The sequence below is a fragment of the Sus scrofa genome, chromosome 13, assembly GCF_000003025.6.
Source record: "Sus scrofa isolate TJ Tabasco breed Duroc chromosome 13, Sscrofa11.1, whole genome shotgun sequence".
Classification (NCBI taxonomy): Eukaryota; Metazoa; Chordata; class Mammalia; order Artiodactyla; family Suidae; genus Sus; species Sus scrofa.
The window spans coordinates 15850876-15871756 of NC_010455.5; the positions used below are offsets into that span (position 1 = coordinate 15850876).

The 20881-nt window shown below is 38.3% G+C and overlaps 1 protein-coding gene and 1 long non-coding RNA gene across 6 annotated transcripts in view; one reads left to right on the top strand and one right to left on the bottom strand.

Moving 5' to 3' along the window:
• The window catches only part of RBMS3 (RNA binding motif single stranded interacting protein 3), a 1489550-nt gene that overhangs the window by 881955 nt on the left and 586714 nt on the right, over window positions 1-20881 (top strand). For 2 of the 3 annotated variants that reach the window (XM_021069971.1, XM_021069972.1), the window contains exon 5: window positions 18453-18625. In XM_021069971.1, coding sequence (XP_020925630.1) covers window positions 18453-18625 — 173 coding nt within the window. The remainder of the gene's footprint in view (window positions 1-18452; window positions 18626-20881) is intronic. The other variant, XM_021069970.1, reaches the window with a different exon arrangement.
• Window positions 1-20881, bottom strand: part of LOC110256377 — a 43995-nt gene that overhangs the window by 4925 nt on the left and 18189 nt on the right. Inside the window, exons 2-3 of one of the 3 annotated variants that reach the window (XR_002337777.1) lie at window positions 12186-17325; window positions 11012-11034 (exon numbers count right to left, since the gene is read on the bottom strand). This is a non-coding gene — a long non-coding RNA (uncharacterized LOC110256377). Of the gene's footprint in view, window positions 1-11011; window positions 11035-12184; window positions 17326-20881 lie in introns of those variants that run through there. The other 2 variants (XR_002337778.1, XR_002337776.1) reach the window with 2 other exon arrangements.

Sequence of the window (20881 nt, forward strand, 5' to 3'; positions counted from 1 at the left end):
CCACTTTGAAAAGCAGTTTCATAGTTTCACATAAATTTAGTATTCCCTTACCATATGATCTTGAAACCCCCCCCAAACAAGAATTTATGTACACACAAACACACACACACACACACACACACACACACAAATATGCCTTTTGGAGTTTCCGCTGTGGCACAGTGTGTTAAAAATCAGACTGCAGCAGCTCAGATCACTGTGGAGGCATGGGTTGAATCTCTCCTGCCGGAGTATGGGTTAAAGGATCCAGAGTTGCTGCAGCTGTGGCATAGTTCACAGCTGTGTCTTGGATTCAGTCCCTGGCCTGGAAACTTCCATATGCCATGGATGCAGCCATTAAAAAAAGAAAAAAAAATTCCTTTGCCAAAAATGTCTTAAATATGACCATAACTCATTTGCGTAAAAGTCACCACAATGGTAGAGAAAGTTCCATGTTTTAAGGAGCCTTCTCTCATTTTATTTTTATCTCTACTATTACTAAAGTAATTCTCTCCAATTTCTGCAAACCACTAGGCAAAGCAATCAAATTCATTCCATTTATTGTCTTTGAGAACTCTGGTTATAAAAGCTGACCATTTCATTCACAGTTCTATTCATTCGGATACTCAAATAATCACCTGAGTAGTAAAATGTTGTTTTTTATTTATTATAGGGTGTAGTTTACAATATAAGAAACAAATGTTCTCATAAGAATTAGCATTGGCACTCTTTTCACTTACGCTTTAATAGACGAAAAAAATATAGACCATATTTTGGTGTATATCAAGTTTCCCATTTTTATTTGCTTTCTATCCAACAGATATATGCTCAGAACTCTATGCTAACTTTGCTTGCCTGAAATGTTTCTCTGTTTTTGTCTCTTTAACACTTCAAGGGTAATAGTCAGTGGTTATATTTTATCTCTTAGAATATCTTCTCATAATGATATTTATTTATATATATCATTGTTGCATTTACATAACAAATCCTCATTATATATTGTGTTTTACATATGTAGCACTGATTAAATGTTTATTGGTTATCTGAGAATTAGGGCTCTGGTATTGCTTTGGTATAATTTAACTTTAAAGAGATTCCTTCTTCAAGGCAAAATTTCTGGACAGAAATTTTATAGTTGACAACTTCAGGAATTCTACATATGGAAAAGAAATAGTTTATTTAGAAAACTATTTTGAACTATAATAGGCTGCTTTCCTGAATGTGTTTTGTAAACTTGAACAAGTTTCTTACTTGTTATCTGCCAAGGTTTTGGGTTCTGTGGGATATTGCTTATAAGCTGAATGTACTGATACATGTGTGTTTTATCTTATATATGTAACTTAATAATAAGGAAAACTGGCTTATTAAAATGTTTAACTCTGCAGACTATTAATTAGATCCATTTCCTGAACTGAGGAATACTTGTAAAATTACTGATATTGTAATATTATAATTTCAAGGAAGCAGATTTTATCAGTACTGTAATAGTGCTATACTTCTTGCTTTGGTGATGGATGCTGTCATAGTTTAGCCTCTTACATTTGGTTGTCTCTGTTTTGATTCTGATTAAGATGTGATCACATTCACAGAGTTAACAGCCCTTAAAGAGTGTAAGTGGGTCCCAAGTGTTTGTATATCAAAGAGTGATGACATAAAAATATTTTCTTTCCACGGAGTTCTCTGTTGGCTAATGACAGGCAAGCTCTCCTTGAGTCCATCATTCTCCAAGGAGTTGTTCTCTTCCTTGTGCCATTACATCATTAGACCATGGAGAGTCACGTGATCTATTTACACATCTTGCCCACCCACCCTCTACAGGAGCCCTCTGATCCTAGCAGCTGAAACAAAACCACCAAGCAACTGTTACTCTGTTGTTCTAGGATATTCCTAGCTTCTTCTTAGCATGAATGTAAACCCTTGTTTATATTCCTTTGTTGATGTCTTCTAGGATGTTGGGCATTGAGGCAACTTATGGGATGATGAATAGCATTTCATCTGTGGTCACAACTGTATTTGATGCTGTGGGGTGCTGGAGTGGGCTAGTACCATTTGTGAAAGCTGATTGCTTGGTTCTCAGAAATTTTGTGAGCCAGTTGTTGACTGTTAGTAGGTTAAAATCAGCCAAATAAAATTATTTATACGGCAAAAATCAGCAAAGCTATACACTGAGGGGGGTTTTTGTTTGTTTTTGTGGAATACCAGCATAGTACTAATTCTGAGTTAGTTTTCTGTTTTGATCTCTGCTCTGGCCAGTTTGCCTTCTACTGAATACAGCAAGAACTATGGTTTCTTTTGGAGAAGCAAAGGAATGGTGACTCTTCAAAAACTCTTTCAGTAATTATACTTTAGAAAAGGCTTTGTCTCTTTTTGTCAAGTTACACATAGGAGTATCTAAACCAGAGAAAAATCAAACAAAATCATTCCCTAGACTATTGGAGATGTGTAAAGTACTTTGAAATGTATAAATGGGTGACTGTCCCATTTGTATACAATGAACTATTTGCTACAGTTACCCTAGGGCACACATCATACTTGTTAGAAATTAGGAAGATAATTAAACTGAAATAAGCTGTTTAAGCAGTTGTTTACCCACAAAGTCTTCTTGCAGAGCAACAATTTTTTAAAACCTAATTATTTTTAACATTAGAAGCTATGAAATTGGTACAGTTTATTTTGTGCATATAAAATTTCTCGTAAGAGTGTGGACCTTTAGCAGTTAGTATGTCGTTTAACCGATAAGCTTTTATCCACTGGCAATAGGATGTATTTTATTTTAATGAGCGCTTTTACAATTTATAGATATTTTCTCACAATTTGTATATTCTGCAAATAATTTGCCTTGTGAAAGTTCATGTTTATCTTAAAAAAATTCTTCTGAGGGTCTTGTCATCAGTTTATCTGAAGGCAATTAGTATCAGTAGTTGAAATAGTACCTAATGAACTTAATGTCTCATTGAATAATGACATTCTTGGTTTATACTCAGTTTGGACCAGCATCAGTGGCTTTTTATTTTGCATTGGAAAAATAAAAAGGCAGCCTCCAGTTCACTAGACCATTCGAGGGACCAACCAGTGCACATCTTACTCAATAGAACATGATTGTTCTTGAGAACAATGGGTATCATAAAAATGCTTTAGGATTGATGTAATAATCCTAGCTAGCCCTGTAGAGGGCTTACTGTGTTCCAGGTTTTATTCTCAGTGCTTTACACATAAGCATTCATTTGAAGTGTTTAACAGTCTTCTAAGGTAGTTATTATCCCCGGTTTTACAGATGAGGAGACTGAGGCAAAAGAAGCTGAGTAATTTGCCCAAGGACGTGAAACTTAGCAGGGCCCTGTGGGGCTCCTGGGTACAAGTCTTTTTGTCTCCCCTTGTTCTTGTTTTTAGGGAATAAGCTTCAGCCTCCATGACCTTCCCTTGAGTTCCAAAGGGTAGGTTCAAACAGTTGCTAATCAGGGAAGGGAGGGGATGCAGAGACAAGGGAGTAATAGTTAGGAAGCAATAGTGTAACCTTTGGGTAGGGTCCTGGTTACTCTTCAAGGAATATACATAGCAATATCTTTGAGTTCTTCTGCAGAATTAAAACCCCTAACAAATGAAAACTAAAAAGGAGGACCACCAGAACCAGTCATAGGCCCACTAAACACCAACTTTGAAGAAGAATACAATCTTGCATCTACACTGATCTTTATCTGTGGCCCTATTTTCTACTCCTAAACTATAAAACCACTTCCTAATCTCTCCCAAAGAAGCACACAGTCTTTAGGGTATTAGCCTGCTGTGGCCTCCTTTATATGGCAAAGCAATAAGTCTCTTTTTTTTTTTCTCCTTTGCCCCAAACTCTGTCTCTGTGTTTCTACTAGGCATCAGTGGACAGAGGTTGAGTTTCAGCAACAGCCATACAATGAGTGGTACAGCAGGATTGAAACCTGGGTGGTGCAGCTTCAGAATCTCTGCTGTATGGTGACAGTAACACTTCCTTCTTCATCATGAGTCTTTGGAGAGTCTGCAGATCAAGGGCAAATCCTCTTTTATTTGCCAGTCTCTGGCACTTATTTTAAAAGAATAAGAGTAATTTGGAGAAGGAAAAGTAGGGCTGCCTTCTTGTTGGGGATAGCTCATTCTCTTGGTCATAGAGAATATCATTGAGGGGAAAAAAGTTTCCAGTAATCACACAACAAAGAAGAGGCATCAACAATTGAATTTGGTTTTAGACACTCTCTAGGGCACAAGGAAGACTGACTTAAAATATACTGAGGAAAGGAATTCTTATAGACGTTTATAATGAAAAATAGAAGTTTGAATGTGTAAACATCTCGTAAGTTTCTGATTTAAAAATTGTAATAAATTTGAAGTTCCCTGGTGACTCAGCAAGTTAAGGAACTGGTGTTGTCACTGCTGTGGCATGGGTTCAATCCCTGGCCTAGGAACTTCCACATGCCATGGATGTTGCAAAAAAATTATAATAAATCTGATAACAATATAAATGTCTAGGAGTTCCCATCGTGGCACAGTGGTTAATGAATCCAACTAGGAACCATGAGGTTGTGGGTTCAATCCCTGGCCTTGCTCAGTGGGTTAAGGATCCGGCATTGCCGTGAGCTGTGGTGTGGGTCGCAGGCGCGGCTCAGATCCTGCGTTGCTGTGGCTCTGGCTTAGGTTGGCGGCTACAGCTCTGATTAGACCCCTAGCCTGGGAACCTCCATATGCCCAAGAAGTGGCCCTAGAAAAAGCAAAAAGACAAAAAAAAAAAAAAAAATCCAATATAAATGTCTAATATTCATTTTATTTTCAGATCATTTTTTCTTGACTGGCACATTAATTTATTCTCATAGTTATCATCTCAAGGCCCCAAATAGCATAAATGTTGAAAATATACTCACAGGAAATTATCTGAAAATGCCTCTTCCAATTTTTATAATGAAGCAATTACTTTGCATGTATTAATTGCTGCCACAATTTTGATCTGTGCTCTAACTTTGTCTTCTTGAGGAAATTATTGTGTTTTATAGTCTAAATTTCATAGATTTAAGACTTTCAAAGTATAGGTTCCATTCACATTTAATTTGGCTGCATCAATAAAATATGAATGAATTGGCTAATAAAACAACACAATTATTTTATGTCATGGAATACGGGTTATTTTTTATGAATTTGCTGATTTGCCCCAGTAGTTCACTCTATGAAAGCATTCTCCTTTTTTACCTTGGTCTAGTTTAGAGAGAAAAAAGTTTTATAGAATAGCAAATATCATTGGGCAGGGATGTACAGGTCAAATAGATGATGCCCTATTGAAAATGCAGAGCTTCCTTCCCAGGCAGAAATCTTGTCTGCTGAAAACAGAGACCTTTATTATGTACCAGCAGTATAACTCAGTTGCTCTCTTTTCTCAGTATTTAGCAATTTTACAATACAGATGAAACTTTGGTTATTGGTTCGAAACAGATAAAATATACCCTGTCCTTCCCATAGATTATACTTGACTTCCTGGAAATCTTAATAATATCTGCTTTGGATCAGAGAAGGTATCCGCTGAAAGAGAGATTTGTATGCCGAAGTCTAGACCCACTCATGAGGGAGAAAATACTTAAATATGGTCCCTACTGAAAGGAGATCAATTGCACTTAAACATGTATGAATAGCAGTGTATAAATTGTGATCATTATTTTGTTCAGTATGTTGAGGGGTTGCAGACCTGAAGGATAGTGTGGGGGTGAGTGCCCTGTCATTATCAGAATGATCTCCATCAGCAAGAGCAATAGAACTTTCTGCCGTGATGGCAGTGTTCTATGCCTCCCTGTTCAGCACAGCACTTAATAGCTGGTGTTTTGAACATTGGAAATGTGGCCAGTGAAACACAGGAACAGAATTTTTTTCTTTCACTTTGATTGAGTTAATTATCTTTAAATAACTGCATGTAATTTGAGGCCACTGTCTTGGACTACACATGCCTAGGGTTATATCTGGATTTAACTGGAATGTACACTGCTCAGCTTCATTCCTGCACATGCTGCTGAGTAGCTAACCAGCCTTGCAAAGCCCTATAACTTCCCTGAGTCTCAGTATCCCCAGCTCCAACATGGGCATAACAATAAGACCCACCTCTGAAAGTTCTGAAATTATAAATAAAGCACTGAATATAAAGCACTTTGAACTGTGCCTGGCATGTAATAAATGCTCAACAAACATTAGCCTTTGCTATTCTTACTCATTATTTTTTGCCCTTTTATAAATTTTAATAATGTAGAAACTGAAAACCAGAGAGAAATGAAACAGGTCTATAGTAATAAACAGAAAAATCTATGAAATGGGATGGAATTTTAGGTTATACCAAAGGAATATGTGAGCTGTAGATACAGAGACAATAATTATAGGGTGACCATAATATATTTCATTTTGCTTTGGGTACAGTGTATATCTTGCATCCTGGTTTAATTATTAATATTTCACCCTTTTGTTCTTCAAAGTATCCCAAAGTTGTTTGCAAGAAAAATTTTAGAGACTCTCTACAATAACATATAGGAATGCGGTCTAGGTATTCTAAGAAGACAAAGTAAGGTAGATGCACATGTGGCTGTGACACTGGGAAACAGAGGAAACAGGTTAAATGTGGGCTGGAGGGATATTCTGAAGGTGGGTTGAGAGCTTAGGTTAGGAAAGTAGATGTGACTGTATGTGGCATGTATGCTATTGTTACAATTCACCTGCTCATCATATATTTACTTTCAGAAAAAATTCTGATTTAATTGGACAAAATGATTTGATATGTCAAAAAAGCCTTATACTGTTTGATGTTCAGATTGGCCTTCCACTATTGATAGCATTTTTTATTATACATGATGTGAAACAAAGGGCTTCATTTGTATCATGGCATAGCTGCTGGTAACCAAATCAGGAACGTGATTGGTAGTATGACAGTCAGTTGCTGGAACATGGCTCCTTCTGTCTATTTTCATGATGGAAAACGCACACTTTAAAAGAATTCATTGAGTTGCAATAAAATACCGGGTGAACATATCTTCTGGCTGTGTTCTATGTCTATCACCGTTTATGCTAGATTCTAGTTAGGAAAGCATATATGAAAAAGCTAGGGGAGTGAATTGCTGGCAATATCATTAATTGTGATTTTAGGGAAACAGTGTATTAAACTATAAAACATGGTATATTATTTAAAAATGAGTAAGAGTAAAGTTGGAAATTATGAGGGAACAAACTAAACCAAGAACTTAAGTAAAGATATTTTACAAAGTCCAAGAATGTGAGTCGGTTGTACTTGTTTCACTCTTCAAAAGTTCTTCCCCTTTTCTTGATCTCTGATTACACTCTGAATTGAGGTGCTGACCATTGGCTTTCTGGGCATTCTGCATCAACAGTGGATGGTGACCTGGTCTGGATTTTCGCTCTTTCCCTGGTGAATCTAGCCCATCATGAAAGCAGACTTTTGAGTTTATCTCCAAAGTATTCCCTAGAAAAACAGAACAGAGGTACCATAACAAGGATTATGGTATCACTCTCAGTATTTGGAGGGAATTCTAAGGATTACTGTTATAGTGTAGCAAACATTGTAGTCTCCAACTGGGGAGCAAGTTGTGACTTCATTTTTTGCAGGAGGAACCAATCATTATCAATACTGGACACATGAGCTAGATGGGTTATTTTCAAAATGTAATCTCGACTTTTTAAACTAATAAGTAAGCACCACAAAACGTTTTTTTAATGATTTTTATTTTTTTCCATTATAGCTGGTTCACAGTGTTCTGCCAATTTTCTGCTGTACAGCATGGTGAACCAGTCACACATACATATATGCATTCTTTTTCCTCACATTATCATGCTCCATCATAAGTGACCAGACATAGTTCCCAGTGCTACACAGCACGATCTCATTGCTAATCCATTCCAAAGGCAATAGTCTGCATCTATTAACCCTAAGATCCCAATCCACCCCACTTCTTCCTCCTCTCCCTTGGCAACCACAAGTCTGTTCTCCAAGTCCATGAGTTTCTTTTCTGTGGAAAGTTTCATTTGTGCCATATATTAGATTCCAGATATAAGTGAAGTCATATGGGATTTGTCTTTCTCTTTCTGACTCATTTCACTCAGTATGAGAGTCTCTAGTTCCATCCATGTGGCTGCAAATGGCATTATTTTATTCTTTTTTATGGCTCAGTGGTATTCCATTGTGTATATATACCACACCTTCCTAATCTAATCATCTGTCGATGGACATTGGGGTTGTTTCCAAGTCTTGGCTATTGTGAATAGAGCTGCAATGAACATTCGGGTACATGTGTCTTTTTTAAGGAAAGTTTTGTCTGGATATATGCCCAAGAGGGGGATGGCTGGGTCATGTGGTAGTTCTATGTATTGATTTCTAAGGCACCTCCATACTGTTCTCCATAGTCTTTGTACCAGCTTACATTCCCACCAACAGTGCAGGAGGGTTCTCTTTTCCCCAACCCCCCTCCAGCATTTGCTATTTGTGGACATATTAGTGATGGCCATTCTGACTGGTGTGAGGTGGTATCTCATGGTAGTTTTGATTCACATTTCTCTGATTATCATTGATGTTGAGAATTTTTTCATGTGCTTGTTGGCCATCTGTGCATTTTCTTTGGAAAAATGTCTATTCAGGTCTATTGCCCATTTTTCCATTGGGTTGTTGGCTTTTTTGCTGTTGAGTTGTATAAGTTGTTTGTATATTGCATCATTGTCAGTTGGATCACTTGAAAGTGTTTTCTCCCATTCTGTGAGTTGTCTTTTTGTTTTCTTTTTGGTTTCCTTTGCTGTGCAAAAGCTTTTCAATTTGATTAGGTCCCATTGGTTTACTGTTGCTTTTATTTCTGTTGCTTTGGGAGACTGACCTGAGAAAACATTTGCAAGGCTGACATCAGAGAATGTTTTGCCTATATTCTCTTCCAGGAGTTTGACGGTGTCTTGTCTTATTTTTAAGTCTTTCAGCCGTTTTGGCTTTATTTTTGTGCATGGTGTGAGGGTGTGTTCTAGTTTCATTGATTTGTATGCAGCTGTCCAGGTTCCCCAGCAATACTTGGTGAAAAAGACTGTCTTTTTCCCATTTTATGTTCTTGCCTCATTTGTCCAAGATTAATTGACCATAGGTGTCTGGGTTTCTTTCTGGGTTCTCTATTCTGTTCCATGGGTCTGTATGTCTGTTTTGCTACCAGTACCACACTGTCTTGATGACTGTGGCTTTGTAATATTGCCTGAAGCCTTGGAGAATTATGCCTCCTGCTTGGTTTTTCTTCCACAGAATTGCTTTGGCAATTCTGGGTCTTTTGTGATTCCACATAAATTTTTGGATTTTTTGTTGTGGTTTGGTAAAAAATGTCATGGTTAATTTGATAGCGATTGCATTGAGTCTGTAGATTGCTTTGGATAGTGTGGCCATTTTTACAGTATTAATTTTTCCAACTGAGGATCATGGAGTAGCTTTCCTTTTCTTTACATCTTCTTTAATTTCCTTGATTAATGTTTTATAGTTGTCAGCATATAAGTTTTTTACCTCCTTGGTCAGATGTATTACCAGGTATTTGATTTTTGGGGGTGCAATTTTAAAAGGCATCGTATTTTTGTATTGCTTTTCTAATATTTCATTGTTAGTATACAGAAATGTGACTGATTTCTGGATGTTAGTCTTATATCCTGCTACTTTGCTGAATTTGTTGATCAGTTCAAGTAGTTTTGGGTTGAGTCCTTGGGGTTTTCTATATATAGTATTGTGTCATCTGCACACAGTTTTACCTCTTCTCTTCCTTTTTGGATGCCTTTTATTTCTTTTGTTTGTCTGATTGCTACGGCTAGGACTTCCAATACCATGTTGAATAAGAGTGGTGAGAGTGGGCATCCCTGTCTTATTCCAGATTTTAGTGGGAAGGCTTTCAGCTTTTCTCCATTGAGTATTGTATTTGCTGCGGGTTGTCATAAATGGCTTTGATTATGTTCAGGAAATTTCCCTCTCTACCTACTTCAGTGAGAGTTTTTATCATAAATGGTGTTGGACTTTGTCAAATGCTTTTTCTGCATTTATTGAAATGATCATGTAGTTTTTGACTTCTTTTTTGTTAATGTGGTGCATGAAATTGTTTGATTTGTGTATGTTGAACCATCCTTGCAAACCTGGGATGAATTCCACCTGGTCATGGTGTATGATCTTTTATATATGTTGTTGGATTCAGTTAGCTAAAATTTTGTTGAGAATTTTTGCATCTATATTCATCAAAGAAATTGGAGTATAGTTTTCTTTTTTTGTGGTATCTTTGTCTGGTTTTGGAATTAGGGTGATGGTGGCATTATAGAATGTCTGTGGGAGTGTTCCTTCTTTTTCAACCTTTTGAAAAAGTTTAAGGAGGATGGGTATAAGTTCCTCTTTGCATGTTTGGTGGAATTCACCTGTGAAGCCATCTGGTCCTGGACTTTCATTTGTAGGGAGTGTTTTTAGGACATATTCAATTTCATTTCTAGTGATTGGTCTGTTCAGTTGATCAATTTCTTCTTGATACAGTTTTGGCAGGCTGTAAGTCTCTAGAAAGTTGTCCATTTCTTCTAGGTTGTCAAATTCGTTGGCATACAATTGTTCATAGTATTCTCTCATGGATTTTTGTATTTCTGCAGTATCCATTGTGACTTCATTTTCATTTCGTATTTGGTTTATTTGGGTTCTTTCTCTCCTCTTCTTGGTGAGTCTAGCCAGAAGTTTGTCAATTTTGTTTACCTATTCAAAGAACCCTCTCTTAGTTTTATTGATTTTTTTCTATTTTTTAAAATTTCTATTTTATTGATTTCCTCTCTGATCTTTATGATTTCCTTCCTTCTGCTGATTTTAGGTTTTGTTTGTTCTTCTTTTTCCAATTCATTTAGGTGGTGGGTTAAGTTGTCAATTTGAGATTTTTCTTCTTTTTGAGGAAGGCCTGTATTGCTATGAATATCCCTCTGAGCACTGCTTTTGTGGCATCCCATAAATTTTGAGTGGTTGTATCTTCATTATCATTCATGTCGAGGTATTTTTTGAAGTGTGGCTTAATTTTGTTTTTCCTTAAATCAGAAGTTGGCCAAATTAAAAGAAGAGTTAGGGCAAAGATGTCAGTGGTGTTTGAATAATTGAGCAGACTTTATAACAGCCAATTCTGTCATTTATATTAGTTATTCTTCTCTAGCTTATACATTCATTAATGAAACTGATTTATAGGTGCTTAGTTGAACAATAACTATATTACTTGTGTTTCCAAGTACCATGCATTTTAAAATGTAATTTAATATCTAAACCTCTGGGATTTCCCATCGTGGCTCAGCTAAAACAAATCTGACTAGCATCCATGGGGACACAGTTTCGTTCCCTGGCCTGCTCAGTGGGTTAAGGATCCGGCATTACCATGAGCTGTGGTGTAGGTTGCAGACGCCGCTCAGATCTGATGGTGCCGTGGCTGTGGCATAGGCCAGCGGCTAAGCTCCAATTTGACCCCTAGCCTGGGAACTTCCATATGCCGTGGTTGCAGTCCTAAAAAGACTAAATAAATAAATAAATAAATAAATATTTAAACTTCTGAATGGAGTTCAGTGACTTCACATTAAGTCTCCTTGTAAATAGGCACAGAGCAATGTGTAACTATACAATCTGCTGGTGTTTTCAAAAACTAACATTTAGAGCAAAAGTGAATCTCATCCTAAGAGAATATTAACAAAATCTCAGTAGTGATTTGTAAAAAATATGAAATTAATTATCTATCCCATCTACCATGACTGTTTCATCAGTGTTTAGTGCTTTTTGGTTCTTGATAAAAATGGCAAACCCCAGTTCTAATGATATAGTTTCATCTCAAGAAGAGTTGTTCTTATGTTTAAAAAAATTTACATGATTGGCTCTTGTTGACCCCCCCCCCTTTAAAGGTAAATTATTCCAACTGGGACTGAGAGATCAGTGTTTAAGGATCTGCCTCATAATGACAGTGCAAACAACAAAAAGAAATTCAGGAGTTCCCTGGTGGGTCAGCAGGTTAAGGATCCAGTGTTGTAACTGCTGTGACTCTGGTTCAGGCATTTCCATGTGCTGTTGGTATGGCCAAAAAAATAACCTAGCTTTAATTCTGTGCCAGTCATTGTGCTAACTATTTTATATGTTATTTATATATTAAATCCCCACAACTGTCCTGTGAGGTGAGATAATTATAATCCACTCTTTTACTCACTAGAGGCTTTGGTGCCCAGTTACTGGTGGCCTGGATTCTCAACAGGCAGTCTGGAGATCTCAAGTTACCATTGTTGACAGCAGCTATTACCTAGTCCAGTAGACAGAATATGCAAATAATTGCCTTTTGTGAGGCATTTTGTCCCTTTGTGCTTATTTCCATATCTGAGCTGTAAGTAAGCAAAGAGAAGTGGGGCAGGTTTTCACCAAAATCTATTATAAAAGGTGGGATTGAAACATTAGTTTTCTAAAGTCAGGAGTCCCAGAATGGAGAGGCAATTGCCTTGCATAAAATTGCAAAGCCATCATGTACGTGGTTCATGAAATGCTGGCTAAAACCTCATGGCTTGCCCTAGGTATTAATTTAGCACTGTTTCTTACTGTTTGCATGGACAATATTCTTCTTCAGCCTCATTTGAGGCTATTATAGACACCACAGTGATTGCCATGGTCCTGCCAGGTCTACTCTCTCATGTCCTGTAGAGGACAGGTCTGCAGAAACAAGGTTACGTGGAAATTACCCAGCCTACGAGAGGAATCCAACAGCCTGCAGCGGCAGTCTCTTCTGAGCAATGGATTGCATGTGTACGTGCAGGCTAAATAATGTATGATTTAAGACAGAAATGTGGTCTGTATTCATTTTTGGATAGTAAAAGAGTTGGCATCTCAGTCCCATGGGAGACTTTACACAGGGCTTTACTCTTGAGTAGATAAAAGAGTACAAATTCTCTTGCACTGGAGATGAATAAAAACAAATTGAAGAGACCATCAGCAGAGCAGACTGCTGTGTGATGGAGTCCAAGTCTACCCCAAACCACCAGACCAACTGCTTCAGGATCCTGCCAGCAACCAGATGCCAGGAATAGAATTGACTGCAGTTTGGCATCAAGACCCAGTGATTCCCATCCAAGGGGAATCACATGCAAAAAAATATTTAAAATTCTCTCTGGAAAGGAGTTATGTTTTCAATCAGAGGGTGAAGTACGTTTCAGACCTAGTCTGCTGCAAAGGACATGTGGCATGCTGACCTCTTAGTTACAGAGAGTGGAGGATGTCCCGGGAAGGGAGGTAAACACTGTATGAACTTGGGGCTAAGAAGATGAACTGTAGTTAGGTGAGGGGTTTTTCAATAAAGTGGGTTTTAGGCCATTGAGTTATTGTCATTATTCCACAACAGGGACAGTATTAGCCTTTCAAGGAGAGGAGATGGATCCGTACAAAGCAGCGGTTCTCAACTAGAGGCAATGTCACAGCCCTGGAGCATATTTGAAAATATTTGGAGACATTTTTGGCTGCCACAACTTGGGGGGAGGGTAGCACAACTAACATCTAGTAGTAGAAGATAGGAGTGTTGTTAAATATCTTACAACACCTAAGACAGTCCCCCACAACAAAGAATTATCCTGTATAAAATGTCAGTATTGCCGAGGTGAGGACCTTGTATTAAAATGACCTGGCTAATATGTGTGTGTTATAACTTTACCTTCAGACAGGTGTCTATCCAAGATAGCTGGGCATGATTTTCTTTCCTCTGTTGATGTGTGAACATTTATTTGATGTACCAAATGCTTTCTGTTAAAACAAATAAACAGGAAAACAAGTAAACAAAAACAGAGTGCATCCCCCTCCAATTTATCTCCCAAACACGCGGGGGTTATGCACACAATGGATTGGCCTCCAAACCACACGCTTTACAAGAATGTCTGAGGACCCAGTGGATTCACTTTTCAAACTTGAAAAATGAGGCCTATTAACAAAGCACACTAAATGAATCAGCTGTTTAGGATGATCTACAAGCCAGTTCATTTTCCTGTTCTAAAACCATGAATCTTGACAAATGAATGCGCTTGTTTGACATGATTTGAAAAACTCATAATGTGCTGGCTTCTGATGGTCACTTCTCCTTTGAGATTAAATTTAAAATGGACTTCATTTAAATTCTGATATAGCGAATGGGCTTGTTAGCCTTCATTGTGACTATATACTGTTTATTATCATTCTTTCCCTCCCCGTTTATTCATGGATGTGTCTGGGCTTCGAGCAGGGAGTCATCCTACAGCGTTCACTCCAAGGAAGCTGTGTTTATTGGTGCCTGTATCATGAAGGGGCAAGGTTCTGTATGTTGTCTTACAGGGGGTTGGGTGACTTCTGAAATCAGACTCCCTAGGGTCAAATTGGGGCTCTTGTTGTGTGACCTTGAGAAGGTCATTTGTCCTTTGTGCCTCAGTTTTCTCATTTGTAAATTGAGAAGAAGATAACTGGCCTCAATGGGCTGTTAAGGAGATAATATATAAAACGCTAGGCAAGCAGAGGATAAATGTGACCTATAATTATTACTGTCATGATTTTAAGACTAACATCTTCCCCAATGGATACTAAGTCATTTTATTTGATCTTCTAAAGAGGACCCTGGTACTAAGTGGCTGATAGATCTGCCCCAACACATGGTTATGAGGGCTTTAGCTTCCATGTCGGCATCCCTCCCAGCCCCTCCCTGCAAGGCCACTGTGAATAAACCTCTAAGAAAAATCTGTGTACTCGCCAAGCATATTCAGCTTGAAGACAAGCCTGCTATCCTCCTCCTTCAATAGAGTACCATCAAAGCCCCTCTTCTGAATGTCTGCTGTTTCTACAGGTTCTAACAAGCTGACACTGCAAATTCTCAGCAAGGCCTGGCGCTATTACAGCTCAGCATTACAATGTTCTCTATCCCCAGACTGTAAATCGTCCCCACTCCTAAATAGGATTTATAAAGTTTGACTTTGAGGTAGCAAAGCCAATTTTATCTAAAGGAAATAATACTTTAAAAAAAAAAAAAAACCTAACATTTAAAAATGTCTCTCTTAGTGCTTCAAAATGATTTAAAAGTTAATCAATGAGAAAATGGCAAATCCATCTAGAAACAAAGAATTGAGAAGAAATCAGAGCCACTTTTAATCAGGAAAGTGGCTGCTGTGACCAATTAACCCCTAAAGGTTATTGAGGGCTCCCACCGCCCCCCATTATAAAGATGCTATAATTTGGTCATTTGTCTTTGGCAGCCAGAGCATACAAAATCACTTTTGCTTTTCACAAATTAATTCATTTAGGTTTGTGCATTTGTCAGACCTTCTGGGAACTTTCTGCCAAGGTTTTGTTGATTAAAGGATGTATATTTTGAAAAAGGGTGGAGAGGAAGGAATTTATAGCTCTTAAAACAGAAGAATGATTTACAGTGTCGACTGCTACATGAATCCTTCAGTGTATCATCAGCAGATAAATAAAAATACTAAGGATTAGCAAGAATATTGGCACTGGGTCTTAAAACATGTGGATTGATTGGTTCAATAACACTGAGAAAGTCTCCGTCTTTCAGTAGAATTTCTAAAACTCACAAACAAGAAAAGGACATAGAAAACCACCTTTCATTGTATATATTTTTCAAAGGGCTTTTGAAATACATCCTTCCCCTTCAACAGTCTGATTCTTCCACTCCACTTTTTAAAATTATATACCTCATCTCTATGCGTATAAGTTCCCTATACTCATTCCAGCTTTGATTCACTTTTAACTGTTTTGTTTAATTTTTCCCAGTGAATACATCATGCCCTTTAGAGGGCACATTTATTGTTTTAGGCACCATGCAGTTTACTAAATGGTGTCCGGTTATGGAAATGCTCACAAAGACCCTTGGGGCGAAAAAAGAATTAAGTCAACATATATTGATCATGCTGTAGTTGGCGCTTTCTTATTTGATCCGTCAAGGGCTCACTCAGCTGAACTGGTCTATCTGATCTGTGCTACAGAAAGCTGGAGACATTTTTCTGGCTCCCTGGTGTTTTTAAAGGCTATGCAATGGGGGGAAAAAAAACTGCTTTAAACAAAGCCTCGTTTTAAAAGAAGCTTGAGTACAGAATGGAATTCAAAGAATTTGGAGAGAGGGGAGGTGAAAGTGGCAAGAAACAGCTTGAAAAAAGCCTGGGAAATTTTAAAGAATAAAGCACAGGAGAGGAGTCAAAGATAAATCCCATCTGTTTCCTTGTGAAATGCACAGACAGCCCAGGACACTGTTTCAGCAAGGCTGTGTTGAACACCTACTAAGCTCAGGACTTGTAAAGAGATTGTGTGTTAAGTGTTCTGGGGTGTCTGAGGAGTGAAACAGAATTTGTAGATCCAGAAGAAACTTTTATTTTTTTTAATGTCAGTTGACACATTTTATTCAGCTTTACACAGATCAGAAATTCCAAAAGGCAATGACTATTTGTTATTTTATTCAAATACTGAGAACAGAAAGTATTCTCCCTTGTAATTCATTTTAAAATTCTACATTAAAAAATGTTGGTGATAGATTCAGTAATACTTAAGCAGTGATTGAGAAAAATATGTTTTTCAAGAAAGGGAATCCTAGACTCTGGGTTTTGTTCCTGTCAGATCTGCTCACTCACTTTAAACAAACTGCCCCCACCGTCTTCAGCAATTTGTATTGGACTCACTGCTCTGCCTCCTCCTACCACCTCCCCCATTCCAAAGGAGTCCATATAGGAAGCTTGAAGGTCCTTTACATGTGAATTGGTTCAGATCCTGGCCCGGGGTAACAGTGGGCATTCAGAAGAAAGGATGATTCTGGAAACCTCTCAGAGATTTTTGGATGTGGGAACAGATGAAACTAACATCAAGGTTTCTAGCATGGAGGCTGGAAAAATGACAGCAAGATGGAAAGAAATGGGTTGTGATGGGTGACTGTGTAGAAAATTGAAAGATGAGAGACCAGATGGAGTGAGTTACATTCTTACCTATAGCATCCAAGACACTTTGTTTATGGCCAGTTGGGAATCTGGACAGGGGCAAATCCGAAATCCTGGAAGGTGTAAAACAGATTATTAGAGCAAGAAACAAGCCTGGGCATTGCCTCCTGTCTCTACAAGTTAAGTGCTGTGCTTACTCAACTTTTACTATACATGATGTAGCCTAAGTGTTTATTAAGCACCCACTTGCTGTTTGATAAGTACTTACCTCCTACCACTGATAGAACAGCTAGAGAGTCTTCAGGTTAGAACTGGGCCAGAGTGTCCCCACTGGAATCAGGATCAGTGCAGTCATTCATTGTGTCCTTTCTAGAGGACAATTGAGGACATCCAGGGTAAATGTAAAGGCTAACATCACTGCAAGACAGATAGGAATGACAAATAGTGTCATCATTATTCTCACATTTTTGTTTTTGCTAACACTTATTGTGCACTTACTCACGTCCAGAAACCCTTTTGTTTGCATTAGCTCATTGAGTTTTATAAAGACCCTATAACATAGGAGAGTACTAAGTTTATCCTCCTCATATTAATGAGACTATTGCATCTCAGACAGGTTAAGAAACCATCCAAAGGTCACACAGCTCGTAATAGACACACCGGGACCTCAAACCCATATAGTCAGTGTAATTTTAGAACTTTTGAAGTTTGCCTATATGGAAAGGAAATAAAAATGATGTATCATACATCGGCTAATTTTGGCATGTATAACTATAAAGAGCCTTGCATTGTGTATTCCAAGTCTATGGGGGTTACTTATTTCCATTTTGTCATAAATAGTGTGACAGGTTAGACCAAAGTTTCTCTGCTGGGGGGGACTCCCCCCAGGGGACACTTGGCAGTGTGGAGACATATTTTTGGTTGCTGCAGCTTGGGGATGGGTGCTACCCAAATCTGGTGCAAATAGGCCACGGATGCTGCTGCCAGCCTACAATGAACAGAAGAGCCCTCACCACAAGGAATTCTTCTGTCAAATTGGTTGATAGTGCCTAGGCTGAGATCCTGGATTCCAGTGATTCACAGTGGGTCATCACTGCAGGGAGATAATAGTGGCTCAGTTTGCACCACAAAAGAGCAGATTTGGGAATGGGAGAAAGAGATAAGGTCGGTTCATTTACTAACTGGTCATTCATAGGTTTGCTATTGATATAGTGATTGTGCCAGAGAGGAAAGGTGAGGAAAACAATATGAGGATGTTCCTTTGGAGAAAAGGAGGAAACAAGGAGTAGAGGCAAGGTAAATATGCTGGGGGCTGAGCTGCAGCATGCACAGGAGGGATCTGAGCTATGCAGATCCAAAGGCAGGGCCAGAGGGGGGAGAGAGCAAATGATGTTCTCAGACGTCTCACCAAGTAGGGACAGGAACATGAGTGTGCATGTGTGGATTGGTGAGGCCGAGAAGCTTGCATTGCTTTCAAGTGGCTCTGCTGGCCTGGGAATAGGTGCTGGCTTTGTTTTTCCAGTAACAGCCTTTTCTGTTTCCAGCAGTCCTATGCACCAGCTCCCCACCCCATGGCTCCTCCCAGCCCCAGCACAAACAGCAGCAGCAACCACAGCAGCAGCAACAGCAGCGGGGAACAGTTGAGTAAAACCAACCTGTACATTCGAGGCCTCCCACCAGGCACCACTGACCAGGACCTAATCAAGCTGTGCCAACCGTAAGTGCCCCCCTGTTCTCTGCGCCGTTTCCAACCACATCTTTGCCTGCGTGGACGTGTCCATATAAGGCCTGGTTTCACACCCTCTGTACCCCAGGAAGGAAGACTGCTGCACCAGTGGGACTTATGTTTGAGATCTGAGTCCAGTTTATTTTCGGGAATGGAGTTTGTTTGCCTTTTATTTTAGAAATGGAGGTTCTACATAGTGATACTGGCTGATGTGCATGTATTGACCAGGAAGATACTGAACAACCATTGAGTTGGGTTCTCATACCTTGTGGTTTTTGGATTCTCATATCTTGTGGCTTGTGGGATCTCAGACCTTATGGCTAGTGTGTTGTCACATCTTGTGGCTGGTGGGTTCTCACACCTATGGCTGTTGGGTTCTTACCCTGTGTGACTGGTGGAGTCATTGATGAACCTCATGAAAAAAATTGCTTTATTGTAATTATTATTATTATTATTATTGAGAGCTATTAGTGACCGGAATTGCAAAAAGTCAGAAGGGGTAGACTTCAGGATGGTCACCTGCTGTGTTGCAAATCTTTTCTGGTCAGTTCTTAGGTGGTAAGTATAAGTTTAGTCTGGACCAGTTAATTGAAAAATTGTAAGGCTAATCCTCTAGTTTCCTTGAAAACATCTACTTCCAAGTCCTTCCATGGCCAAAAACTTCACTCACCAAGTAGTTTTATATTTCCTAGGAAGTATGGTAGTGATTAAATGCCCTTCCAAAAGATTTTCATTAATCTATTATCTACCAACTTTCATGTTATCAACACTCTGTGCAAATCAATTAAACATATTTAAGTTTACACTCCAAACAAGATGAATAATGGATAATAAACTAAAAATCATAGACCTGGATTTTTAAATTGCTGACTGATTATTTTAAGAGTAATATCAGTACAGCTATTTGTTATTTGATTGTGCCTTAGCTGGATATTTTTTAATTGGGGAAAACTATTACTCAACTTTTCTTTTTCTCTTTTGCAATGCTTTTATAAGAAGGTCGAGAGGATATTTATTTTGTAAAATTTCCAACCTCTAAAACATTGGAAGAGGAAAACAAGGCAAATAGTATTTATTTTCCTTTGTTCTGGTTTTTAAGATTGGGAACAAATTTCAAAACAACAGGAAGTGGCAGATAAACTAAAACACAAATGCATAACTATATAATCAGTTGACAAGGCAATATGTAGATTAGCATGGAGGCACTCTGCTGCTATGGACTGTCTTGATTTGTGAAAGAGGTAAGACAGAAAATTGAGAAATAAATATTTATTTGAAAGCAGTTTTTTTTTTAAAAAAGAAAGATGCCACAGCTAAGACATACAAATATGTTATGTTCTTGTCTATGAAATGTTAAAAGTAGGATAACTTCCCTGGTGGCTCAGCAGGTTCAGTATCCTATTTTGTCACTGCTGTGGCTCAGGTTTGATCCCTGGTCTGAGAAATTCTGCATGTTGAGGGAATGATCAAAAAAAAAAAAAAAAAAATGTTGAGGATGAGAATTGGAAGGTAAATCATTCAACTTTTTTAAATTTTTCTACTCTTAGAAACATCTAAACAATTTTGGAAAGTAAAGTCTTTGAAAATGTGAAGGATGATGGACTTTACGTTAGAAGCTTCAGATGAAGTATCTCCTGTAACGGATAGTGATGGGAAAAAGCAGATAGCTACTATCTTTGATTTGTGTATGAATCCTATTCATAAAAAAATAGAGTTGGGGATTAAGGAAAGATGCTTTCCCACTGTTCTCTACTACTCAGAGAGCCTGTTGAAACAGAGATTTGGGGTCCCAAGAGATTATGATTCTCTAGGTCCAGAGCGGAGACAGAGATTGTGAATTTCATCAGGCTTCATGGTGTTGTTATCCGTCACTGGATTTTTGAGAAGCACTTCTCAAAACCAAACCAACCAACCAAACAAACAAACAAAATGCAACCTGAAAGTTGAGAATTATGTTTTATTCTGCAGATTTTCTAAGGACTTAAGCCCTGGAGGCAGCCTCTCAAATATCTCTGTGGGAAGAGGGACAGCTCCGAAGAGGGAAGGGAGGAGCCAGGATATATAGGAGTTTTTGCAACAAAAAAACAGGTTATCAGAACATCAAAAACATTACTATTAATTAAAGAAAACTAGACATCCCAAGTTAACAAATTTAGCATTTCTCTATGTATGGGAAAATAAAAGAGTCTAGGCTCATTGAAACTGCCTCTTGGATATGCATCTTAACTATCTAGGACCAGTATCCTG